We start from the raw sequence: 27,090 nt of genomic DNA, 5'->3' as shown, positions 1-27,090 counted from the left end.
TATGTAATATGCAGTATGTAGTATGTAGTATGCAGTATGCTGTATGCAGTATGTAGTATGCAGTATGTAGTATGTAGTATGTAGTATGCAGTATGTAATATGCAGTATGTAGTATGCAGTATATAGTATGCAGTATGCTGTATGCAGTATGTAATATGCAGTATGTAGTATGCAGTATGTAGTATGCAGTATGTAATATGCAGTATGCAGTATGTAATATGCAGTATGTAATATGCAGTATGCAGTATGCTGTATGCAGTATGTAGTATGTAGTATGCAGTATGTAGTATGTAATATGCAGTATGTAGTATGCAGTATATAGTATGCAGTATGCTGTATGCAGTATGTAGTATATAGTATGTAGTATGCAGTATGTAGTATGCAGTATATAGTATGCAGTATGTAGTATGCAGTGTGTAGTATGCAGTATATAGTATGCAGTATGTAGTATGCAGTGTGTAGTATGTAGTATGCAGTATGTAGTATGTAAGTATGTAGTATGTAGTATGTAGTATGGAAGTATCCTGTATGTAGTATGTAGTATGTAGTATGCAGTATGCAGTATGTAGTATGTGGTTTCGAACACAGCCATAATGTACGTAGACGCCTCACAGACTGACGCTGCCTGTTGGAGCTGACGTATCAGCGCGGCCGCCATCTTGGATGGGTCTCATTGCATTTATTTCGACTGAGGAAGGTGTATATCTCCAACTACAATGATCATAACTCCCCGAATATTTACCGGCTTTTCACACGGTTTGTTGTGTTACAAACAACAGAGATTTAGTTATGATACAGGATGCTGTCACACGTTAAAAATACGTGCTTTCATGCTGAATCACTTTGTATTATGCTCTTTAACAAAGACATACGGTAGGCTATGGCAAATTGATAAATATATAAATTAATTTAAATGTAAATTTTATATTTTAACAAGCTCCCATATAGGATTCAAGGATTTTTTTATTTGTATTCCTACAGCAAAATTTTGTTGGCACTCAAGAACAACAGACAAAACAACAACAATGAGAAAAATAAAGTGTTGTGAATTAAAAAAAAGTGTTGAGTAATAAAAACAGTTTAGAAAAAGATATATACAGTTCTAAAAATGGTGGAATTATAAATATGCTGGAAGTAAACATTAAATAAAATAGAATAGAAAAATTCAAGCGTTACACGAACCTGTTAGGCTTGCAACAGGGGCACACTGCCGCCCGCTGGCTGTCAGAGGCACTGCACACCGCCGCCTGCTGGCTGTCAGAGGCACTGCACACCGCCGCCCGCTGGCTGTCAGAGGCACTGCACACCGCCGCCCGCTGGCTGTCAGAGGCACTGCACACCGCCGCCCGCTGGCTGTCAGAGGCACTGCACACCGCCGCCCGCTGGCTGTCAGAGGCACTGCACACCGCCGCCCGCTGGCTGTCAGAGGCACTGCACACCGCCGCCCGCTGGCTGTCAGAGGCACTGCACACCGCCGCCCGCTGGCTGTCAGAGGCACTGCACACCGCCGCCCGCTGGCTGTCAGAGGCACTGCACACTGCCGCCCGCTGGCTGTCAGAGGCACTGCACACCGCCACCCGCTGGCTGTCAGAGGCACTGCACACCGCCGCCTGCTGGCTGTCAGAGGCACTGCACACCGCCACCTGCTGGCTGTCAGAGGCACTGCACACCGCCGCCCGCTGGCTGTCAGAGGCACTGCACACCGCCACCTGCTGGCTGTCAGAGGCACTGCACACCGCCGCCTGCTGGCTGTCAGAGGCACTGCACACCGCCACCTGCTGGCTGTCAGAGGCACTGCAGCGGGTCAAAGACCTGCATCAACTCATCTCCAGCAAATGCTAATATAACAGCCAAAGTCATTCATTTGATGGTCTTATTTTTATTTAGTATTAATCAAAGTCGCACTTTACTGACATAAAGGTCTGAAGGCAGAATACAGCATCAGGAGGTAATTTGTCATCAATAACTGACCTTTTCCCTCCATCTTTATCATCGAGCAACTCGCAGTGACCACACGGTCAATCAAATAATCATTTTCATAAAAGTAATCAGCAGCCATCAGAACCATGAATAAATATCACGGATATTCACAGCTCAGTAAGAACACAGTGAAGGAACCAGAACTTCTCACGTTAGCTTTGGTACATGATGCTGGATACAGTTTAAATCTGAGGAGAAGTTAAAAAACAGTGTCTATAAATGTGAAAATAACCACTTTTTTGTGTTATTACCACCTCTGCCTGAGCAGTCCTGTCCACTGATTTCATTTTATTGATGAGGTAATGCCGCATTAGGGCCTCAAATGAAGTCATTCAACTACTTGTTTTATTTTTGGGCTCAGGTGGAAGAGCAGAATCCTTCTGAAGACAAAAGAACAGAATATGTCTGCCAGCTGCTCAGCGCAGTTCTTACGTATTTGGCCTCTGATGGGCTGAGACTTCAGAGACATTTCTGGGTCTTATGTTTTCCAACAGCGTCAGTCTGAAACACAGAGTTTGAATCCGTTCGTTGCTTCTCAGGGGAAGGATGTGAACGTTTGGACTGGCCGCATATCTCCCTCTACACAGATGAGTCCACTTTCTATAGGGAACACAGAACCACCGAGGATTTGCTAAATATTCTAAAACCAGCATAAAGAGGCTCAGTGAATGTGGTGCTGAAGGTGTGGAGGTGGATCAGAGAGTCCGCGGAGACTCTGTAGAAGGACAGAATGCCGGCAGGATGGTCCACATACACTGCTGCTCTGTTACAGGTGGAGGTGGAGGAGGTGGAGGAGGAGGAGGGGGACACGTCTGTCCTTTTGTTATCGTGCCAGACAAAGTAACCTTCATCAGAACACCTCAGACTCCAGGACTGATCATTCCAGCCAAACCAGCAGTCTCTACTGCCTCCTACCCTTTTGATTCCTCTGTAGGTCACTGCCACATAAACCCACCCTTCCCACTCAGTCTCCCAGTAGCAGCGACCAGTCAGACCAGTCGAACACAGAGTTTGCTTCCAGAAGGCGAACCTCTCTGGATGATCGGGGTACGGCTCCTCCGTGTCCACCCGGGTCACGGTCCTGTTGTTCTGTGACAGTCTGAGGTCCCTGTTGGCTGTGTTTGGGTCTGCTGTGAGTTCACAGTAATCTGAAGGAGAGAAGAAGAAACAGTTTATCATCCAGCAGCGAACAGCAACACCAACATGTCCTGTGAGTGTTTCAGACTGTTCATAGAAAAGGTGGAGTCAGAACTATCTGACCTGTCTGCAGCTTCACATTTCCCAGAAGAAGAACAAACCCCAACCATCCCAGGTTCTGGTTCTGGTTAAAGGGAGTTCTTCCTCTCCTCCATCCCATGCTGAGGATGGAGAACTGACCTGAAGATTTGATCTTTCACAAAGCAACATTTTGGACTGATTTCAACCCGTTTACTTTCTCTTAGAACCTTGAGATGCTGCTGCTGCCGTGGATTGAGATGATACAAATGAATCCGACAGGACCAGAGGGTCACGGGTAGGAGGTGGAGGTGAGGAAGGAGGTGTAGACACGGAGCGAGAGCCAGGAGGCAAAAATGAACTGAAACCATTTATTTAGAAACAAGGGATACAATTACCAAGAGAACAAAGTCAGGAACTGACAAAAACTACGAGGAACTGGAATGAACTGAGGAAAACAGGATCTGACAAATGATGAAGTTTAAACACTGTGGGGAGAGGGATCAGTGGGTGGAGCTGATGGAGGGAGCTGATGGAGAGAGCTGATGGAGGGAGCAGTGGGTGGAGCTGATGGAGCTGATGGAGGGATCAGTGGGTGGAGCTGATGGAGCTGATGGAGGGATCAGTGGGTGGAGCTGATGGAGCTGATGGAGGGAGCAGTGGGTGGAGCTGATGGAGGGAGCTGATGGAGAGAGCTGATGGAGGGAGCAGTGGGTGGAGCTGATGGAGCTGATGGAGGGAGCTGATGGAGGGAGCAGTGGGTGGAGCTGAGGGAGGGAGCTGATGGAGGAATCAGTGGGTGGAGCTGATGGAGCTGATGGAGGGAGCTGATGGAGGGAGCAGTGGGTGGAGCTGAGGGAGCTGATGGAGGGAGCAGTGGGTGGAGCTGATGGAGCTGATGGAGGAATCAGTGGGTGGAGCTGATGGAGGGAGCAGTGGGTGGAGCTGATGGAGGGAGCAGTGGGTGGAGCTGATGGAGGGAGCTGATGGAGGGAGCAGTGGGTGGAGCTGAGGGAGCTGATGGAGGGATCAGTGGGTGGAGCTGATGGAGGGATCAGTGGGTGGAGCTGAGGGAGGGAGCTGATGGAGGGATCAGTGGGTGGAGCTGATGGAGCTGATGGAGGGAGCTGATGGAGCTGATGGAGGGATCAGTGGGTGGAGCTGAGGGAGCTGATGGAGGGATCAGTGGGTGGAGCTGATGGAGGGATCAGTGGGTGGAGCTGATGGAGGGATCAGTGGGTGGAGCTGAGGGAGGGAGCTGATGGAGGGATCAGTGGGTGGAGCTGATGGAGGGAGCTGATGGAGGGAGCTGATGGAGGGAGCAGTGGGTGGAGCTGAGGGAGCTGATGGAGGGAGCTGATGGAGGGAGCTGATGGAGGGAGCTGATGGAGGGAGCTGATGGAGGGAGCAGTGGGTGGAGCTGAGGGAGCTGATGGAGGGAGCAGTGGGTGGAGCTGAGGGAGCTGATGGAGGGAGCTGATGGAGGGAGCTGATGGAGGGAGCTGATGGAGGGATCAGTGGGTGGAGCTGATGGAGGGAGCTGATGGAGGGAGCTGATGGAGGGAGCTGATGGAGGGAGCAGTGGGTGGAGCTGATGGAGGGATCAGTGGGTGGAGCTGATGGAGGGAGCTGATGGAGGGATCAGTGGGTGGAGCTGAGGGAGGGATCAGTGGGTGGAGCTGATGGAGGGAGCTGATGGAGGGAGCTGATGGAGGGAGCAGTGGGTGGAGCTGAGGGAGCTGATGGAGGGATCAGTGGGTGGAGCTGATGGAGGGAGCAGTGGGTGGAGCTGATGGAGGGATCAGTGGGTGGAGCTGATGGGTGGAGCTGATGGAGGGAGCTGATGGAGGGAGCTGATGGAGGGAGCAGTGGGTGGAGCTGATGGAGGGAGCAGTGGGTGGAGCTGATGGAGGGAGCTGATGGAGGGATCAGTGGGTGGAGCTGATGGAGGGAGCTGATGGAGGGAGCTGATGGAGGGAGCTGATGGAGGGAGCAGTGGGTGGAGCTGAGGGAGCTGATGGAGGGAGCAGTGGGTGGAGCTGAGGGAGCTGATGGAGGGAGCTGATGGAGGGAGCAGTGGGTGGAGCTGAGGGAGCTGATGGAGGGAGCTGATGGAGGGAGCAGTGGGTGGAGCTGAGGGAGCTGATGGAGGGAGCAGTGGGTGGAGCTGAGGGAGCTGATGGAGGGAGCAGTGGGTGGAGCTGATGGAGGGAGCAGTGGGTGGAGCTGAGGGAGCTGATGGAGGGAGCTGATGGAGGGAGCTGATGGAGGGAGCAGTGGGTGGAGCTGAGGGAGCTGATGGAGGGAGCAGTGGGTGGAGCTGAGGGAGCTGATGGAGGGAGCTGATGGAGGGAGCTGATGGAGGGAGCAGTGGGTGGAGCTGAGGGAGCTGATGGAGGGAGCTGATGGAGGGAGCTGATGGAGGGAGCAGTGGGTGGAGCTGAGGGAGCTGATGGAGGGAGCAGTGGGTGGAGCAGTGGGTGGAGCTGAGGGAGCTGATGGAGGGAGCTGATGGAGGGAGCTGATGGAGGGAGCTGATGGAGGGAGCTGATGGAGGGATCAGTGGGTGGAGCTGATGGAGGGAGCTGATGGAGGGAGCTGATGGAGGGAGCAGTGGGTGGAGCTGAGGGAGCTGATGGAGGGATCAGTGGGTGGAGCTGAGGGAGCTGATGGAGGGAGCAGTGGGTGGAGCTGAGGGAGCTGATGGAGGGATCAGTGGGTGGAGCTGATGGAGGGAGCAGTGGGTGGAGCTGAGGGAGCTGATGGAGGGATCAGTGGGTGGAGCTGATGGAGGGAGCAGTGGGTGGAGCTGAGGGAGCTGATGGAGGGATCAGTGGGTGGAGCTGATGGAGGGAGCAGTGGGTGGAGCTGATGGGTGGAGCTGATGGAGGGAGCTGATGGAGGGAGCTGATGGAGGGATCAGTGGGTGGAGCTGATGGAGGGAGCTGATGGAGGGAGCTGATGGAGGGAGCAGTGGGTGGAGCTGATGGAGGGATCAGTGGGTGGAGCTGATGGAGGGAGCTGATGGAGGGATCAGTGGGTGGAGCTGAGGGAGGGATCAGTGGGTGGAGCTGATGGAGGGAGCTGATGGAGGGAGCTGATGGAGGGAGCAGTGGGTGGAGCTGAGGGAGCTGATGGAGGGATCAGTGGGTGGAGCTGATGGAGGGAGCAGTGGGTGGAGCTGATGGAGGGATCAGTGGGTGGAGCTGATGGGTGGAGCTGATGGAGGGAGCTGATGGAGGGAGCTGATGGAGGGAGCAGTGGGTGGAGCTGATGGAGGGAGCAGTGGGTGGAGCTGATGGAGGGAGCAGTGGGTGGAGCTGATGGAGGGAGCTGATGGAGGGATCAGTGGGTGGAGCTGATGGAGGGATCAGTGGGTGGAGCTGATGGAGGGATCAGTGGGTGGAGCTGATGGAGGGATCAGTGGGTGGAGCTGATGGAGGGAGCTGATGGAGGGAGCTGATGGAGGGATCAGTGGGTGGAGCTGATGGAGGGAGCTGATGGAGGGAGCTGATGGAGGGAGCAGTGGGTGGAGCTGATGGAGGGATCAGTGGGTGGAGCTGATGGAGGGAGCTGATGGAGGGATCTGATGGAGAGAGCTGATGGAGGGATCAGTGGGTGGAGCTGATGGAGGGAGCAGTGGGTGGAGCTGATGGAGGGATCAGTGGGTGGAGCTGATGGGTGGAGCTGATGGAGGGAGCTGATGGAGGGAGCTGATGGAGGGAGCAGTGGGTGGAGCTGATGGAGGGAGCTGATGGAGGGAGCAGTGGGTGGAGCTGATGGAGGGAGCAGTGGGTGGAGCTGATGGAGGGAGCAGTGGGTGGAGCTGATGGAGGGATCAGTGGGTGGAGCTGATGGAGGGATCAGTGGGTGGAGCTGATGGAGGGAGCTGATGGAGGGATCAGTGGGTGGAGCTGATGGAGGGAGCTGATGGAGGGAGCAGTGGGTGGAGCTGATGGAGGGATCAGTGGGTGGAGCTGATGGAGGGAGCTGATGGAGGGATCAGTGGGTGGAGCTGATGGAGGGAGCTGATGGAGGGATCAGTGGGTGGAGCTGATGGAGGGAGCTGATGGAGGGATCAGTGGGTGGAGCTGATGGAGGGAGCTGATGGAGGGATCAGTGGGTGGAGCTGATGGAGGGAGCTGATGGAGGGATCAGTGGGTGGAGCTGATGGAGGGAGCTGATGGAGGGAGCTGATGGAGGGAGCAGTGGGTGGAGCTGATGGAGGGAGCTGATGGAGGGAGCTGATGGAGGGAGCTGATGGAGGGAGCTGATGGAGGGAGCAGTGGGTGGAGCTGATGGAGGGAGCTGATGGAGGGAGCTGAGGAAACAAGTGAGGTAAAAAAAAACGACCGACGGATGAAGCTAGAAATAGAAAAGTATAGAAAATGAGTGGATTGATGAAAGCTGGTGTTTCACGTGGTCAGATAAATATGACCTAACAGTGATGATGTCATATCGGATGAAGACTGGCTTACAATCAGCCAACCTTCAACCATGTGTGAGAGAAATCAAACTGGTCATTTCCACACTATAGCTCCGAAATTCATCCCCTACAGGAGATTAGATTCTGCGGTCCCAGGACTGAGATCTTCTACAAACTACGACACCATTTTCTAAAAGCAGTGATCTGCCAGTAAGCCTGCTGCAGTACAGGTAAGGTGTCAGCAGTGAACAAGCATAACCCTGCAAGCTTCCTCACAACCTCAGAGTTTTCATGGCGTTTTCCGAACAGACTGACTGGTGATTACATACAGAAAAACGCACTCACATTTCCTTAGTCCATGTTTCAGCCTCATCTCTCCGCCAGAATCCAACCTAACGGAAGAAAAACAGTCAGAATTATTTTCTGGGAGGTATCTGTCCCCCTGCAGTGTTATCAGTAAACAGAGCAGCTGTTTATGTTTATGTTTATGTTTATGTTTATGCATTTAGCAGAGTCTTCAGCGTGATGTAGGCACTGCTAGACGACCGGAGTGACCGAGTTGTGACGTAAGCCTTTGCGAGAGCATTCAAGTAGATGGGAGCCGTCCCATTAAGCACTCTGTGGGCTAACATCAGGGACTTGAATTTGATGCGGGCGGCTAAGGTTATCCAGGGGAGTTCAATGGACAGAGGGGTGACGTGTGCTGTTTTAGGCTGACCGAAGACCAGACGCACCGCCGCGTTCTGGACCATCTGCAGAGGTTTCACAGCACAGGCTGGGAGAGCAGTTAGGAGACCAGTTAAGAGACCAGTTAAGAGACCAGTTAAGAGACCAGTTAGGAGACCAGTTAGGAGACCAGTTAAGAGACCAGTTAAGAGACCAGTTAAGAGACCAGTTAAGAGACCAGTTAGGAGACCAGTTAGGAGACCAGTTAGGAGACCAGTTAAGAGACCAGTTAAGAGACCAGTTAAGAGACCAGTTAAGAGACCAGTTAGGAGACCAGTTAGGAGACCAGTTAGGAGACCAGTTAGGAGACCAGTTAGGAGACCAGTTAAGAGACCAGTTAGGAGACCAGTTAGGAGAGCGTTGTAGTAGTCGAGGCCCCCATGAGCTGTCACCTTACTGTGGTGGGGGGGTTTGCGGGCCCCAATGGGTCTGGGAGCTATGTTGCCCGGGGCTTTAAGCCCCTGGTAGGGTCACCCAAGGCAAACGGATCCTAGATGAGGGACCAGGCAAAGAACAGCTCACAAGACACTCTATGAAGCGAAACAAAGTGGGACAACGTCTTCCTTTGCCCGGGGGCCCGGCCCAGCAGCGAGCGCCTGGTGTGGGCTGTTTATACCTGAGTGTATCCAGTCTCCAACGTGGATCCTCCAGCAAAGCAGAGAGCAGCTTCCCTCCTGAGGCTCCTGGATGGTTGTAGCTCAGGTCCAGCTCTCTCAGGTGGGAGGGGTTGGAGGTCAGAGCTGAGGCCAGAGAAGCACAGCCTTCCTCTGTGATCATACAGCCCGACAGGCTGCAGACACACAGAAGAGCTGATTGGACAGAGCTTCCCTGTGTACACGGACAATTATCCAAAACGTACCAAGAAAACAATTCAGCAGTTTACAGAGGTCAAGAAATGGGATGTTCTGTTGTATTTCATTGTTAAAGACAGAAATACCCACAAACAACTGCAGACAGCGACAGTAAAGGCCTGTAAAGCGTCATAAAGGAAGAAACTCTTGTTGGTGATGTTAACAGGTGTAAGACCTCAGTCAGTCACTGCCTGAAAGTCATTTCCATCCCTCCATCCATTAAGGAGTCCCTGTCCATCCTTTTCTGCCACCTATCAATGTCCAAGTCATAGTACAACAGTCTAATAATAACTGACCTGACCTCACTCTTCCAAGTCACCACCTCCTCTGGAGGGACACCAAAGCATTTCCAAGCCAGCTGAGAGACATAATTTGTGAATCCTGGATGTTTTCCCATGGTGTCCTCTTGGTCAGACATGTCCAAACCAGGGAGACTCATTTTAAACAGAGACCTGAACTGATTAACTTGCTCCTTTATAAGTGGAAGGCCCTTAAGATTGACCAAGATCAACACCATATCCCAAGGAAGAATCATTTTGGCTATACACCCCTGTGTGCCAGTAACCGTTCTGTGCACTTTGAGCAGGATGGAAGTCTAAAAACGAGTTTATCAGAAACCTACAAACACAGACCAGTACCTGCTTTTTGACACATAATCCACTAGAACACAAACTGGCTGTCATCAGAACTCTACTCAATCTGACTGTGGGTGCACCTAAGAAGATTGAGGGGAAAGCAAAAGGAACACAAACACTTCAAAACTATGGATATTCGAACTGGGAGCCTCTACCAGGAGTTTATCCAAAGGTACAGGTGGAGGTTGGGGACATGGAAGCTGCGATGGGCAATGTTCAGAGCTTCCATTGTGGATGGAGCTGTGGCCAGAAGGTGGTCTGTGCCTCTGATGTCGGTGGTCAGAGGGAAACTGTCCTATCTGAAGAAGGTGGCCAATCAGGCTTTGTTGTTTTGGGGGTCGGCTGAAGCAACTGACAGGTGCCTAGTGGCTGAGAGGGCTGCAACATTGGTGGCTGCAGAAGGAAAAACCCGGGTCTGTTCTTCATTCAGCGTATTCCCTCTTTGTATTGTACAGGCCACTCCAAGTCCCGCTCTCAGAGAAGAGTCTTGTTTAGCTTTTGTGCTCATTGGTTTATTCTTTGTTTCAGGATCAGCACATCATTTTTAATTCAGCTTTGGATTGCATCTTTGCTTTTTCCAGGTGATGTGGTGCTGTTGGCTTCATCAAGCAGAAACCTCCTGCAGGCACTGGGACCATGTGTAGCCGGGATGAGGCCATGGTCCCATTGCTCACTACAGGTTGGGAATTGGTCACTGCAAGAGTTTAAATATCTCAGAGTCTTGTTCACGTGGCGAAAGAAAAGGATGGGACATTGACAAGTGGACATACTTCCGGCGCTGCACTGCGGCGACGAGTGCCAGTCAGTGCGTCTGAACCTCTGTTTGTTTGTTTTGTTAAAGTTTGTGTTTAAGTTTGTCTTTTGTTACACAAACCCCCATACACATTTTTGGACATTGTGGTCCTTGCTAAGACCAAAACAAACATCGAGCAAAATGCGTCTAAAGGTGATTCTGCTCATTATCTTGGCAATCTACCTGTTGCTGCCGGCGTCCATTCACTCATTGGACACTGGCCATACACCCGTTAAAACGGATGAGATTCTTCACTACAGCCGAGACCAACTGCTGCAATTGCGGGATTTGCAGACCAACAACTTTCCAGTCAACTTGCCTGATGAGTGTGCAAGGCGACCAAAAACATCGAGGAGGAAAAGAGGCCGACGCGGTGGAATACGCTGCAGGGTACGCGCACGGGGGAGGAAACCACCTCTGCCTACTGTCATCTTGGCGAACGCCCGCTCCCTGCTGATATTGAGCTGTTATCCCTGTCGCTCAGGCCATACTACTTGCCTAGGGAATTTGGACAAGTGTTTGTCACTGTTGTGTATATACATCCACGCGCTAATACAAGGGCTGCTGCAAACAGAATTTACGACACAGTGGCCAAATTAGAAAACCTCGCTCCCGACGCTCCAAAGTTCATTCTTGGAGATTTTAATGCGTGTTCCATCAAAAGTGTGTTGCCTAATTACTTTCAGTATGTCAAGTGCCCGACAAGGAGAGAGAAAAAGCTCGATTTATGCTTTGGGAATATAAAAGACGCTTACAAAGGCCACGCAAAAGCACCGCTTGGGGATTCGGACCACAACGTTATGCATCTGGTTCCGCAGTATAAACAAAAGCTGAAGTCGCGTAAACCGGAGACTAAGACAATTAAACGATAGACTGATGAATCTGTTGAATGCCTCAGAGGTTGCTTTGACTGCACTATATGGGATACTTTTGTGGACACAAGTGACGGTTTAGAAGAACTTAACTCTGTTGTCACTGATTCCATTGAATTTTGTGTGGACTGTGTAATCCCAGATAAAACTTTCCGAGTCTTTCCAAATGATAAACCCTGGGTCAATAAAGAATTAAAACTAGCGCTGAAAAGGAAAAGGAGAGCCTTTGAACAGGGTGATGTGTCTAAGATGAAAGAAACTCAGAAGGAGATTAGACAAATAATATCTGACAACAAACAGAAATACAAACAGCGCATTGAGGCGCAAATGAGGGGAAATGATCTAAGACATGCATGGCAAGGGATGTATACAATGATTGGGAAGGAGGACAAGAAAACAAACATCACTACAAATGGAGATGAACTTTTGCAAAAGAATTGAATGTTTTTTATGCTAGATTGAAACATCAGATTTCTCCTCAGAACGAGATGCCATCAGACAACGACTCGAACACAATAGGCCTACCTCCCCAATCAGAGTAACTGCTGATGAGGTGCGTAGAATTTTTAACAAAATTGACCCCAAAAAAATCAGCTGGCCCTGACCATGTAAGGGGAAGGGTTCTGAAGGAGTGCAGTGAACAACTAAGCCCTATTTTTTCTCAGGCTTTTCAAATGTCCTTGGACACACACTACATTCCCAAGGCCTGGAAATCCTCGCTTATAGTACCAGTTCCAAAGGTATCAAAACCATGTGTTTTAAATGATTATCGCCCGGTTGCCCTCACATCACTCTTAATGAAGAGTTTAGAGAGGATTGTTCTGAAACACGTTCTGGATGAAGTGCAGCACAATATTGATCCCTTACAATTTGCCTATAGGGCTATGAGGAGCACAGATGATGTCTCTTCATAGATTTTTCATCTGCGTTCAACACGATCAGGCCCCACCTGAGGTGTAAACGTGAACATAATAAGATGGGTTGAGTCCTTTTAGACTGAGAGGACACAGTGTGTTAGGGTAAACAAGGCTGTGCCCCCCCCCCCCCCATTTCAACAAACACTGGGGCTCCACAAGGGGGCGTAATTTCACCTGTTTTGTTTACACTCTATACAAATGCATGCCGAAGTAACACAGCTGATCATGTCACAATTAAGTTCGCAGATGATACAGCAATTGTAGGGTTAATCAACAACGATGAGACGCTATATAGGGACTGGGTGGACCAGTTTGCAGACTGGTGTAAGTCCAGCTGTCTTCTTCTCAACGCAAAAAAGACAAAAGAACTGATAATTGATTTCAGGACGGGGAGTCACATCCACCAGAGTATGGTCATAAATGGGGAAGGGATTGAGGTTGTGGGGAATTACAAATACCTGGGAACAATAATAGATGACAAATTAACATGGGCTTGGAATACCGATGCCATCTATAAAAAGGGGATGCAAAGGCTCTATTTTATGCGAAAGCTAAGGAATTTCGACAGAGACATGATGCGTCTTTTTTACCATTCTTTTGTTGAGAGCATTTTATGTTTCTGCTCTGTGGCCTGGTATTTTTCTCAAGCTTCACAAGATAATTAATATGGCCAGCAAGATTGCCTGCCAGCCATTTAACAGCATGGCCATGACTGTTGAAGCAAGGGTGGTAAAGAAGGCACATACTATCCGTGATGATGTGTCACACCCCTTACATCAGAAATATGAGTTGTTGCCTTCAGGCAGGAGGTTCAGGCTGCCTTTATTCCAGACAAACGGAGCCCGTAGATCATTTATACCCACCAGTACATCCCTGTTAAATAAGGGACTGTGAAATTGTACCTTAATAACCCATTGCACTTGGTCTCTGAATAACTGCACCTTACAATTGTATTCTATTTAAAAATATGAGGGGTTTGTTCTTTGTTCTATGTCATCCTGTCTTTTTTGTCCTGGGGTGGGTGGCGGGGGGGTGGGGGGGTGCTTGTTTATTGTGTATTTTTGTTTTTTGTAATTGTATCAGACGCACTGTCAATGGCACAGAACAATTTTCTGCAAAGACAAATAAATAATCTATCTATCTATCTAAGGGGTCTGAGCTGAGCCTGTAGCTGTAGATTTAGATTTATGTTCCAACCCTAACCTTTGATCAGTGGCTAGTGACTAAAAGAAATTAGCTTCCTCCAATGGGTGACTGGGCTCACCCTTAAGGCCTCGGTATGCTTCTACGTCGCTATCCGTCAATCCGACTCCGTGGTCATAAAACCTTTCGAAATTCTCCGTCAGGATGTCGGATACGCAAGGCAGTTCACCTCCCGATCAGCAGGCGTCTCTACGCCAGACGACCCAATCTTGCAATGTCTATCGTGAAAGTCATTGATTGGTTGTTCACCTTCCGGCTCCGTTCCAGTCCTCACAGTGAACGATGGCGACCGAGAGAGAAAGACTGTTCCTCGATTTGCTTTTTTAAATGTTGACCGGCACCAGTGGCGGTCCTACAATGAATTGCGCCCCGGGCGACGCCCCCTCCAACGCCCCGCCCATTTCGCGGTGGCACCGCCCCTGTAAAAAAAAATCCGCAAAAAATGCTTCTAATAACTGAAAAAAAAAAAAAAAAAAAACACTTGTAGTAATGTTATTATTACAACAATGTGGTAAAAGTGTAGAAATAACACGTTTTAAACTATTTTGAATTTGTTTATAACTATTTTAACATTTTCGCGATGTCGTTTGGGGGCGGGGTTTCGCGATGGTGCCGCCCCCTTTCGGGTGCCGCCCCGGGCAATTGCCCGGTCGGCCCGCCCCTAGGACCGCCCCTGACCGGCACACAGTAAACTCTTTCAAAAATGGCGGTGTTGTTGTTCTGAGAGGAAGGAGCTAAACTGGAAAAGGGATTCCGAAAATGATGTTGTTAGCCAACCAATCACAACCCAATCACGAGTCTCCGTTTCCTCGACGGATAGATAGATAGATAGGACGACGCACGCAAGCGACAGAGAGCGTCTCCGGCTCTCTGTAGACGACCATAAATCAGGCTTTAGGATATGGTGGGGAGCTCCATACTGACAGGCTCAGAGTAGTCACTACCCCGTCCATATCAAACAGAGCCTGTTTAGGTGGTTCGGGCATCTTGTCAGGATGCCTCCCTGTGGCAGCGTTTCGAAAATGGTCAGACCAAGGACTATATCTCTTGACTGGCTTGGGAACAACTCGGTGTCCCCCAGGAAGAGCCCAAGAAGGTGGCTGTGGAAAGTGAGCTTCTGGAGAACTCTGCTTAGATGGAGGATAGAAAGATCTGTTTAGACCGGCAACCCTGTCGCAGATAAGCGGAAGAAAATGGATGGATGAATGGAAACCTAATGTGGAGCCTAGATGACTCATAAATCCCTCCACCTGAGTTTAAAAAAAAAACCTATATAAAGAGGGAGGGTTAGAAATGTACTCATTGTAAATTAGTCAATGTTCCACCGTTAAACAGAAGCTGAATCCTGACCTGAGAGTTTCCAGCTCACAGTTTGGACTCTTCAGTCCATCAGACAGCTGCTTCACTCCTGAATCCTGCAGGTCGTTGTTACTCAGGTCCAGTTCTGTCAGGCTGGAGGACTGGGAGCTGAGAGCTGAGGACAGAGCTGCACAGCTTCTCTCTGAGAGGTTACAGCCGCTCAGTCTGAGGAGGGAATAATGAGATAAATCTGGGACTTTCTCTCCCATAGAAACAGCAGCAGGATATTCATACACATCCCTCTATATCTGTACTCCCTGCTGGGGACTTCCTGGAGGAGCTAGACACTCTGGTCTCTCACTTATTGGTATCTTCTCGATACCATGTGGTATCAAGAGTATACTTCTATATACTATAATCTATATTGATACCATGTGGTATCAATTACCATACTCAAGACTGCCAGAGTCACTCCTCTTCTAAAGAAACCAGCTCTTGACCCTTCAGAAATCAAGAACTACAGACCGGTATCCCTTCTACCCTTCCTGTCCAAAACTCTTGAAGGTGCCGTCTTTAAACAACTGTCCTCTCACCTCCACCAGGACCTCTTGGACCCCTAACAGTCCGGGTTCAAGGTGGGCCACTCACCTGAGACGGCTTCGACACAGACCACTGAGAGGGTCTGTGTCGAAGCCACATAGGCTCACCACTGGGGTTCCCCAAGGTTCGGTCCTGGGTCCTCTTCTTTTCTCCCTCTATACATCATCTCTTGGTTCTATCATCCACTCCCATAACCTTTCCTACCACTGCTATGCAGACGACACCCAGCTGATTCTGTCTTTTCCCCCTTCTGACACCCCAGTGGAGACATTGCTGCGTGCCTGGCAGACATCTCGGGGTGGATGTCGATGCACCACCTTAAGCTCAACCTGGACCAGACTGAGCTGGTGTTTCTCCCGGGGAAGGGCTGCCCGTTCAGAGACCTGGCCATCACCATGTGGTGACATCAACCCGGACCGCGAGGAATCTGGGTGTGACCCTGGACGACCAACTGTCGTTCTGGGCAAACATGGCATCAGTGACCCGTTCCTGCCGATTCCTCCTCTACAACATCCGGAGGATTCGCCCCTTCCTCACAGAGGCAGCAGGTGGGCATCTCCCTGGACTACTGCAACTCCCTCCTTGCTGGCGCCCCGGCTTCTGCCATCAGACCTCTGGAGCTGGTTCAGAAAGCTGCTGCTCGTCTGGTGTTCAACCTCCCCAAGTTCTCCCACACCACTCCCCTTCTCCGCTCTCTACACTGGCTCCCTGTAGCTGCTCGCATCCAGTTTCAGACTCTGGTGCTGGCCTACAGGGCAGTGGAAGGAGCAGCTCCTTCATACCTCCAGGCTGAGGTCCAGTTTCAGACTCTGGTGCTGGCCTACAGGGCAGTGGAAGGAGCAGCTCCTTCATACCTCCAGGCTGAGGTCCAGTTTCAGACTCTGGTGCTGGCTACAGGGCAGTGGAAGGAGCAGCTCCTTCATACCTCCAGGCTGAGGTCCAGTTTCAGACTCTGGTGCTGGCCTACAGGGCAGTGGAAGGAGCAGCTCCTTCATACCTCCAGGCTGTGGTCCAGTTTCAGACTCTGGTGCTGGCCTACAGTGGAAGGAGCAGCTCCTTCATACCTCCAGGCTGAGGTCCAGTTTCAGACTCTGGTGCTGGCCTACAGGGCAGTGGAAGGAGCAGCTCCTTCATACCTCCAGGCTGTGGTCCAGTTTCAGACTCTGGTGCTGGCCTACAGGGCAGTGGAAGGAGCAGCTCCTTCATACCTCCAGGCTATGGTCCAGCCCTACACTCCCGCCCGACCACTCCGCTCTGTGGCCTCCAGGCGGCCGGCTGCCCCGTCACTCAGCGGTCCCTGCGCACCATCGACACGGTCACGGCTTTTCTCTGTTCTGGCACCCCGATGGTGGAACGATCTCTGACTGATGTCAGGACAGCTGAGTCGCTGCCCATCTTTGGCCGCAGGCTGCAAACCATCTCTGCAGGAAACACTACCCTGATCCGCCCTCTGAGGACATCACCTGTTTCCTCCCAGCTCCTTACGCACTGATTTGTTTCCTAAATTGTCTTCACATTTGTCTCGGTACCTAACTGTACATAACGGAGTTATTTTGTGACTATTAGAACTAATCAATCTGATCGAGTGGCTATGACATGTGGAGTTCCTCAGGGGTCAGTTCTTGGACCGCTTCTGATACATGCTGCCTCTGGGCCAAATTCTTACTTCAGCTTCTTACGCACTTATTTGTTTCCTAAATTGTCTTCCCATGTGTCTCGGTACCTAACTCACTGCACTTACTCTAGCACTAGGTATGCCCTTAGCTGTTTGGTTTTGGAAGGAAATGCACTTGTGATTTCTTATGACCTGAAGTTCTTTTGCGTACCGATGTGGAACACAAAATTACCGTAATGTAATGTAATGTACTCACAGGGCTTTGTTGGAGGCTTTGACCACTGGCAGCAGCCTCAGAAGAGCCTCCTCTGAAGCAGAGTATTTATTCAGGTCAAACTCATCCAGATGTTTTCCTGATGACAGTAAGATGAAGCCCAGAGCTGACCACTGAGCAGGAGACAGTTCATCTGTGGAGAGACTTCCTGAACTCAGGGCCTGTTGGATCTGCTCCACCAGAGAACGATCATTCAGTTCATTCAGACAGTGGAACAGATTGATGCTTCTCTCTGCAGACAGATTCTCACTGATCTTCTCCTTGATGTAACGGACTGTTTCCTGATTGGTCTGTGAGCTACTTCCTGTCTTCCTGAGCAGGTCCTTTAGTTTATCCTGATTGGTCTGCAGGGAAAGACCCAGGAGGAAGCGGAGGAACATGTCCAGGTGTCCGTTTGGACTCTCTAAGGCCTTGTCAATGTAAATCCTGTGGATCTGTGTTGAGGTCTTTTTCCCTAAAAGCCGTCGGAGGTTTTTCAGTGACAGTTGTGGGATGGACGTCACGTTTTTGTTGCTGTTAATAAGTGACATCCTCACGTAAACAGCAGCCAGAAACTCCTGAACACTCAGATGGACGAAGCTGAACATCTTGTCTCTCTCTCTCCTTCCACGTTCTTCTCTGAAGATCTCTGTGAACACTCCTGAGCACACCGAGGCTTCTCTGAAATCGATGCCGCTCTCTCTCAGGTCCTTCTCGTAGAAGATCAGGTTGCCCTTCTCCAGCTGATGGAAAGCCAGCTTTGCTAATGATTTAATGTAGTGAGCGCACCTCTCTGGGCCGTACTTCTCTTTGGTCCGATCCATGTGAAACACCAGGAACTCTGTGTACATCTCAGTCAGGGTGCTGGGCAGCTCTGCTCCCTCTCTGGTGTCCAACACATCCTCCAGAACTGTAGCAGTGATCCAGCAGAAGACCGGGATGTGGCACATGATGTGGAGGCTTCGGGACGTCTGGATGTGGGAGATGATCCTGCCGGCCTGCTCCTCGTCTCTGAACCTCTTCCTGAAGTACTCCTCCTTCTGAGGGTCGGTGAACCCTCTGACCTCTGTCACGCAGCTGACCAACCTTCGAGGGATCTGATTGGCCGCCGCGGGTCGTGTGGTTATCCAGATGCGAGCGGAGCGTAACAGTTTCCCGCTGATGAGCTTCCTCAGCAGCACGCCGGCTGCAGTCGGCTTCGTTACGTCCACAGAGCCGACGTCTTCAGCATGAAGGTCCAGATGAAGGCGGCTCTCATCCAGTCCGTCCAACACAAACAGCAGCTTGAATTTGCTCTTGTCGTAGTTGCTGTTTCCCGATGACTGCAGAGCGGTGAAGATGTGGTTCAGAGCCTCCTCTCTGATGTCCACGGTTTCTGGGATGCATTCATGAATGAGTTGTGCCAAACTGAACTCTCCTCCCTGCAGAGGGTTCAGCTGACGGAAGGTGAAGGGGAAGATGAGGTGCACATCCTGATTGGATCTGTGTTCGGCCCAGTCCAACACAAACTTCTGCACCAGGAGGGTTTTTCCAATTCCTGCTATTCCATTGGTCAGCACAGTTTTTACGGGTCTGTATTCTCCAGGAGGATGTTTGAACATGTCTCTGGGTCTCACTGCTTTCTCCGGCTCTGCCGGCTTCCTCGTCCCCTCGATCTGTCGGACCTCGTGCTGCGTGTTGATGTGCACGTCGCACCCTGCTGTGATGTACAGCTCTGTGTAGATATCCACCAGACGCTGTTTATCCTCCGCCCAGCCTTCCCGTGCACACATGAACGTGTCCTGGAAGTTGGACTGAAGCATCTGTTGGTAAAATGTGACGGGCTGCGGCTCAGGAACTGGAACCATTAAATCTGTCTCCAACAGAAAGAAGAAAGTTTCAGTCTGAAGCAAACACATCAGTTACAGGTGACTGAGCTCCTGTTAGAAGCTGGAAACACAGCATGGAAACACATTTCAAGCCAAAGTCAGAAATCCCATGAGAGCCAATCACAGAGAGGGTCTGTGTCGAAGCCACGTAGGCTCACCACTGGGGTTCCCCAAGGTTCGGTCCTGGGTCCTCTTCTTTTCTCCCTCTATACATCGCCTGTGTTCCAAACCGCACACTTCTCCTACTACTCATACTACTCCTACTAACTTTCTGAGTTAGTATGCTATATTATATATTAGTTTGAGTAAGTGAGAAGTTCCCGGATGCATACTAGATTCTCCTAAATGTTGGGTATGCATCATGAGATTACTACTCATACTCAAACTAGCCAAGATGCAACGTAACGTGACGTCGCCGATCGTCATTTCCTGTCAAACCGGCAGTTTCAAGCTAGCTACAGCGAGGGTAGGTTCACTTTCTGTTTTCAAAACAAAAGCACCAATTGTATGGTAATGGCTTTCCCTATGATAAAAGGCAACGGGTATTTTATTTTGTGAAAATAACCGGAAGTGCGTTGCTCACTGCGGCTAGCTTTAGTAGCGCCGAATTCATGGGAACAAAATTGTAAACAGCCGGTATTTTGTCAGGTTTTCAACACGTTGGGGATCTAAACGACTACTTATTGTAAGTCGCTTTGGATAAAAGCGTCTGCAGAATGACCGTAATGTAATGTAATATTATGTTATGCCATGTTATGTTATGTTATGTTATGTTATGTTATGTTATGTTATGTATGCTGTTCTGCACACATCAGTCAAAGGACGTGTCCCCAAAAACATCTCCGACATGAGCCTTCCTGGAGCAGAGAGAGCCCCAGAGCCCAGAGGCTCCATCCAGAGGGCCAGATGCTGCTCTGCCCACAGTGGTTCCCTCATACGCTGGAATCAGGGGCACTGATGCTGGGCGCTGAAGACTCAGTTAGACACACCACCGTCCTTTATTCTTTAAGGCTTTCTTTGCTACTCACCAGAAAATCCAGTAGTTTTACCTTCAGTCTGAGGAAGAGGAGCCTGTGGCTGAGAGGATGAAGGTCCTCTGTTCTCTGAAGACCCCTGAACATCCCAAACAGCCTCTGAAAGGCAGTTTATGTGGGTTAAACTGATGTAAACTGTTCTCTGAGCAACTTTATTAATTTAATTAATTTTTATAATTTATTTATCTTTATTATTTTTATTATTTATTTATTTTAATTTTAATATTTATTTTAGTGTGTATTTTAATTAATTAAATTAAATTATTTTATTATTTATTTTAATTTTAATATTTAATTTAATTTGAATATTAATTTAATGTAGGAGTCGGTGACTCCATGAGTTTCTCTTCCTGTGACCGACCTTCTGCTCCTGAGCTGATGGCAGAAAGACTCTGCAGCAGGTCGTTCCTGTTGATCCTCTCTAACACCTTCCTGGTCACCTCCACAGCTCCAGGAAGTCTGTAGGTCTGCACCATCAGGTCCACGGTGTCCGACCTGTTTGCCGTCTCCAGTCGGCTCTTTTTGACGGCCGGGAGGCCTCCAAGGCTGTCGGCCTGCTGCAGGAACCACTTGAATTTACAGAACTCCTCATCTCCCAGATCTTCCAGAGTGTTTAAGATGTCCTCTGGAGTCATCGCTGCTCCCTGATGAAGTCAGATACAAGTTAAGGTAAGTTTTTGGTTCAACTATGTACCAAGACACATCTACTCTGAGACACTCTCAGTATGTCACCCATTAAGAGAAGTAATGTCCAAACTGGGATCCATGATGCTTCTGATTCTAGAGAAAGGATCGAATCTGTTTGACATTCCTGACTAACTGCAGGATCTTCTTGTAGTTTGTTGAAGGGCTTCAGTGGCTTACTGTGCAGAGCAATATATATATATATATATATATATATAGATATTTATTTTTTTTTTTTTTCTAGAGGATATAATGTTGTTTATATAAACTGTGATCACAACACGACCCAATATGGAACCTATTAGAACCCCCTTTGAAAGAATGTTCCTGTCCTTGGAAGGCAGGTAGTTCTGAAACCAGTGACAGGACTCAGTACACCTGTACACACCTCGGTACACCTGTACACACCTCGGTACACACTTCGGTACACCTGTACACACCTCGGTACACACCTCGGTACACCTGTACACACCTCAGTACACACCGGTACACACCTCGGTACACACCTCGCTACACACCTCGGTACACCTGTACACACCTCGGTACACCTGTACACACCTCGGTACACCTGTACACACCTCGGTACACACTTCGGTACACCTGTACACACCTCGGTACACACGTACACACCTCAGTACACACCGGTACACACCTCGGTACACACCTCGCTACACACCTCGGTACACCTATACACACCTCGGTACACCTGTACAAACCTCTGTACACCACCTCCGTACACCTGTACACACCTCGGTACACCTGTACACACCTCAGTACACCCGTACGTAGGTTAATGGTTAGGCGTGCGACAGCTAGACGATCAAACAGTTTTTTAATACGGACCAGATGTTCTTCCCACGTATTACTGTAGATCACCACATCGTCGAGATAGACGGCACAACCCTCCAACCCAGACACAACCATATCCATAAGGCGCTGGAACGTCGCTGGTGCGTTCCGCAACCCAAAACTCATCACTGAGTAAGAGAAAAGACCAGAGGAAGTTATAAAAGCAGAGATCTCCCTGGCTCTCTTGGACAGTGGAACTTGCCAGTAACCCTTTAATAAATCGAACTTGCTCACAAACTGAGCTGAGCCGACCTGATCTACGCAGTCTTCCATTCACGGTAGGGGATAAGCATCTGGTTTTGTAACCCCATTTACTTTCCGGTAGTCCGTCCAAAACCTGGGACTCTTGTCAGACTTGTCTACCAACAAACAAGGTGATGCCCAGCTAGATGCAGAGGGTTCAGCAATACCATTAACAAGCATATACTGTATTTCCCTGTCCATGACCTTCCGCTTCTCTTCCGACACCCGGTAGAAACGTTGGTGGATTGGCTGCGTTTCACCTACATCAATATCATGTTCAATTAGGTGAGTTCGACTTGGTACGTCACCAAACAAACACAGATACTCATTTATCAGCGCAAACAGCTCAGAGCTCCCTACCTCAGACAAGTGTCCAAACAGAAGTTTCATATTTTTCAGAGTTTCAGAATTGTTTAACCTCCCACGTAACAAACTTTCATCAGGTTGGATAACCCCGTCAACCTCTGGTACAGACAAAAACCTCAAACCTACTGCAGCAGCCACAGCCTTACCAGTCCTTGTCTGTTCCTCATCTTTGGATGTGTCGACCTGCCGAGTATAATAAGGTTTCAATAAATTGACATGACAAAGTTGTGTGGACTTCCTACGGCCCGGTGTTGACAGCAAATAATTCTGGTCTGACAGCTGGCGTAGCACTGTAAACGGGCCTGTAAACTTAGCCTGGAAAGGGGAGCTGAAAACTGGCAACAATGCAAGCACCTGATCACCAGGGCTAAACTGCCGCTGCTCAGCTTTACGGTCATACAGACGCTTCATTTTCTCCTGGGAAGAGGTCAACTTCTCTCTAGCCATCTCCCCCCCAGCATACAACCGGTGGCGAAAACCATTTACACAATCAACTAAATTACTAGGCGGTTCCGACAGCCCCACAGCATCATGCAATAATGTGAGTGGCCCACGCACTCTATGTCCAAAAACTAGCTAATTTGGACTAAACCCGGTGCTCTCCTGCACCACTTCTCGAGCAGCCAACAGAAGCCAAGGCAGCCCATCCTCCCAGTCCTGGTTTAGTTCAACACAGTAGCCACGCAACAGAGATGTCAGGGTCTGGTGAAATCTTTCCAGAGCCCCTTGACTCTGAGCATGGTGCGCAGAAGCCTGATTATGCTTTACATTCAGTTGTTTCAAAACCTGAGCGAACAGATGAGAGGAAAGTTTGATCCCTGATCACTCTGGATTACTTTTGGAATGCCAAAGATGGAAATGAACTGCGTCAGAGCCTTTACCACAGACCTAGCAGTAATGGTGCGAAGCGGGTACGCAGCTGGATACCTTGTGCTCTGACACATTACTGTCAGCAAATAATTACTACCACCCTTGGAACGAGGCAAAGGACCGACACAATCAATAACCAAATGTTCAAATGGCTGTAATATTGCTGGGATAGGATACAGAGGAACCGGTTTAATACTCTGGTTTGGCTTACCGGTCATCTGACATGTATGGCATGTTTTGATGTACCTTGACACATCCTTTTTTAACCAAGGCCAGAAAAAGTACAGCAGAATGTAATTATAAGTCTTATGGACACCCAGATGCCCAGACTGATCATGGGAAGCCTTCAGCACCTCACTGCGAAACTTGGAAGGAACAACAATCTGCCAGACAGGGTCACCAACAAAGTTTTCCCCATGCAGCAGCCATTTCCGCACCAACAGCCCATCCTTCAACACGTACCCACTTGCAACACTCTCTGCCTCCTCAACAGTGAGAACCTGATCAAACAACTGACTCAGAGAGGGATCTGCTCTCTGCTCCGCCAGCAGGTCACTGCGAGAAACAGACAAAAGAGACTCAGGGGTGTCTACGGAGAAAACCTCACTTTCTCCTGCTCTCTCATCCTCCAGGTCAGTATTAGACTCCGACTCAACACGGCACATAGCTCGTGTCACCGCACAGGCCGTGAAAACTCCAGGAAAACACTGAGCACTCTCATCTGGCTTTCCTGTAACAACAGGTGAAGATGTTACTATGGGTGGAGGTGGCAGACCATCGGCCCACACATGTCTCCCAGCAAGATCATTACCAAGAATAATATCCACCCCCTTAAGGGGAAGTGCAGGACGCACCCCCATGGTAACCTCCCCCTGAACCAACCCACAGTGCAGCGTCAGTTTATGCAGCGGAACTGGCAACACCATTAGCCCCATTCCCTGCATCAAAATGGAGTCTCCAGTATTTGTTTCCTCAGAAAAGGCAACACGGAACTCACAATATATGAGTCAAAAGCCCCCGTATCTCTCAGAATTTTTACCGGCACAGTAGCATCACTCCCAACCAGTGACACATAGCCATCTGAGACAAAAGCTGAGAAATCAGCTTTATCCAAACTGCACCTACCTCCAGCTTCCACCTGCTGAGAGGAGGAAGTGACAGGATTAACACGTTTATCAGAGGCAGCAAGAGCAACAGATTTAACCTGGGGACCACTATTCCTACGTTTAGGACAATCACCCTTCCAATGCCCCCTGCCTTTGCAATAATGGCATGTGTTGGTTGATTCAAACTGTACTTGACCATATGCAACCCGTTCTGATCTGCTGTTACCAGCTCCCCGGTAACCAAAATCATCCCGAGAGTGGTACTCACGGCCACCTCTGTGTATAAGCACATACTCATCTGCCAGCCTAGCGGCCTTGGCAGCAGTCTTCACTTTATGTTCACTAATGTACACAGCGATGTGACCGGGAATAGAGTTCTTAAACTGCTCCAGGACAACCAAATTACAAAGGTCACCAAAAGTGCTGACCTCCAAGGAAGCACACCACCGACTGAAATGAGTCTCCAGCTCCCTGGCAAACTCAACATGAGTCTGCTTCCCAGACTTCTCCCAGCTCCTCAGGGGCGTAACCACCACAGACATTGAGGGGACACGTCCCTCCCAATGTTGGGAAAGTACCAATCTGTCCCCTCCAATATTTTGTCTAGTATGTGACATATAAAAGTCCTCCTTCTTTCCTAGATCAGTCCCTTGCTGTTAAAGATTTACTTTCAATGTGAAAAACGAGAACGAATCAACCAAACAATCAAGGGAAAAAACATTGCGAGCCCCTTCCCCCGTTGTGAACTTGGTTTAGCCCAGAATGTCAAGTTGCGGATTCGTTTGAACGAATTCGTTGGCTATCCCGGTTGTCACTCCAAGCACCACAGTTGCCAGAGCTGCCGCGCCCGCCCATCTAAATCTACTGCTCTATACAGTATCTATTTCATGGGTTTAGGATTTGTACAGGTCACCCTAAAATGCAGGAAATTGCATCTAAGAAATAAAAAATCTTCTGAGGGAGGACCCCCAGACCCCCGCTGGAATATGGTCTACAGTTCTAATTTGGACCCCCCCAATATCTACACTATGGTTTCGCCCTTGTAGCTCCTAAACCTTTGTCGGTACGCCTCCGGCACCAACTCATAAGCGGTCAAAACAGCCCCCTTCACAGTGATGTAAACTTTGCTTTCAGCTACTGTGAGAGCAGAGTACGCTTCCTGCGCCTTACCTGTTAACACACACTGTAGCAACAGTGTTCGGTCTGAATCTGACCACCCCCTACTGTCAGCCACGCGCTCAAACAGGGAGAAAAATGTGTCCGGATCTCGCTCACCAAACTGAGGAACCAAGCGCAGGTTACTGGCAACATCAAACGAACCAGAATTTAACCTACCAGAAGCATGGCCCGCACCCCCTAAAATCAGCCTACGCTCCTCCACTTCCAGCCTGTTCACCTCCAGCCTTTTAAGTTCAGTGTCTTGTCTTTTTTGTTCCACCTCAGCCTGTAGCTGAAGCAACTCACGCTTCTGTTCAGAAGTTAAACCAGGATCACCAGACACAACAGCTTCCGAAACCGTACCGGCAGCCTGCGACTTACCAGGTTTGATAACCTCCGACTCAGTGAGATTAGCTTTGATAATAGCTCTGATACTTTCCTTAGACCGTCTATCACATCTAATTCAAAATGATCAGCAATCCTTAGTAACTGGTCGCGTGTGCAGCGCTCCAGCCCCTCCTGGGACGGATCACTCAAAAAGTCCTCCACACTAGCCATGCCAACTAACACACAATTACCTGTCCAAAACACACAGATTACACCTACCAATGCACCCGAACCAAATTACAAAAGCCTACTTACCTGAGTTGAACCTGCCCTCAAGCACCGCTACGTCACAGTAGAGCCGCCCCTCCAGCTACGCTCCCCCCTGGTCTTCGGATGTTACTTGTGGTGGGTTCTTATGCACCAACGCCCGTGAGCCCGGTAAAGCAACCAAAAAATAATGGCGACGCACTTTCATCAACTCCTCCCAACAAAAAAAATCTCACCTCTACTCGCAACTATAGCTACAGCTGACCTCTTATGTCACCGAATCAGCGGACGATCGGACGAGCCCCCATTTGTCACAGCCCGGCTCTAAGGCTGCAACAAAAATGGGAGACAGACGAAAGCTTCCAAATTTCAAACAACTTTTATTTACAAAATAATCTAAACTAAGGAAACGTGGAAGTCAGTTGTCAGGCGTGTATGCATGCCTGAGTGTGTGAATGTGTAAGCGATCAAAAACAACCAAACAGCCGCCGCCCTGCAAGTCAAAGCAAGTCAGGAGGGTCGGAACTGGTTAGAGAGGAGCTTTTGAAGCACAGGCTCCAGGTGTGCCCAATCAGTCTGACGAGCACTCCGTACTCTCTGTAGAAGGGAAAAGGCACTGAAGAGAACCGGGACATCTAGTGGAGCGGAGGGGTCGTCACACTGTACACACCTCAGTACACCTGTACACACCTCAGTACACCTGTACACACCTCAGTACACCTGTACACACCTCAGTACACCTCAGTACACCTGTACACACCTCAGTACACCTGTACACACCTCAGTACACCCGTACACACCTCAGTACACCTCAGTACACACCTCAGTACACCTGTACACACCTCAGTACACCTGTACACACCTCAGTACACCTCAGTACACACCTCAGTACACCTGTACACACCTCAGTACACCCGTACACACCTCAGTACA

At 49.6% G+C, this 27,090-nt stretch overlaps 2 protein-coding genes across 8 annotated transcripts in view; one reads left to right on the top strand and one right to left on the bottom strand.

The window, feature by feature from the left end:
• LOC142378179 (mechanosensitive cation channel TMEM63B-like) overlaps nucleotides 1-27,090 on the top strand; it is a 221,053-nt gene that overhangs the window by 102,668 nt on the left and 91,295 nt on the right. The gene's annotated exons all lie outside the window — the stretch shown is intronic.
• Nucleotides 1,715-26,601, bottom strand: LOC142378182 (NLR family CARD domain-containing protein 3-like). Of its 4 annotated transcripts, none has more exons than XM_075462431.1 (8): nucleotides 26,206-26,601; nucleotides 20,649-20,931; nucleotides 20,282-20,386; nucleotides 17,389-19,237; nucleotides 14,969-15,142; nucleotides 8,964-9,137; nucleotides 7,967-8,013; nucleotides 1,715-3,128 (listed from the first exon to the last, which is right to left on the bottom strand). In XM_075462431.1, exons 2-8 carry the CDS (start codon nucleotides 20,920-20,922, stop codon nucleotides 2,581-2,583), a joined length of 3,171 nt encoding a protein of 1,056 aa, XP_075318546.1. In that variant the 5' UTR covers nucleotides 20,923-20,931; nucleotides 26,206-26,601; the 3' UTR covers nucleotides 1,715-2,580. The 4 variants fall into 4 exon arrangements, with proteins under 4 accessions (XP_075318546.1, XP_075318547.1, XP_075318549.1 ...); XM_075462432.1 differs by having other exon boundaries at nucleotides 20,303-20,386; XM_075462434.1 differs by lacking the exon at nucleotides 8,964-9,137.

The sequence above is a fragment of the Odontesthes bonariensis genome, chromosome 4, assembly GCF_027942865.1.
Source record: "Odontesthes bonariensis isolate fOdoBon6 chromosome 4, fOdoBon6.hap1, whole genome shotgun sequence".
Lineage (NCBI taxonomy): Eukaryota > Metazoa > Chordata > Actinopteri > Atheriniformes > Atherinopsidae > Odontesthes > Odontesthes bonariensis.
Note: the sequence above shows the minus strand (reverse complement) of the source record. Positions and strands in the feature narration are given on the sequence as shown.

What these genes read in the sequence shown, in the direction of transcription:
- LOC142378182 (XM_075462431.1), bottom strand. Translation starts at nt 20,922, where the DNA reads ATGACTCCAGAGGACATCTTAAACACTCTGGAAGATCTGGGAGATGAG. An exon ending in TAAAACTACTGGATTTTCTG is followed by an intron (nt 19,238 to 20,281) that starts GTGAGTAGCAAA and finishes TGTTGGAGACAG; the next exon opens with ATTTAATGGTTCCAGTTCCT. An exon ending in AAAGCCTCCAACAAAGCCCT is followed by an intron (nt 15,143 to 17,388) that starts GTGAGTACATTA and finishes TTCCCTCCTCAG; the next exon opens with ACTGAGCGGCTGTAACCTCT.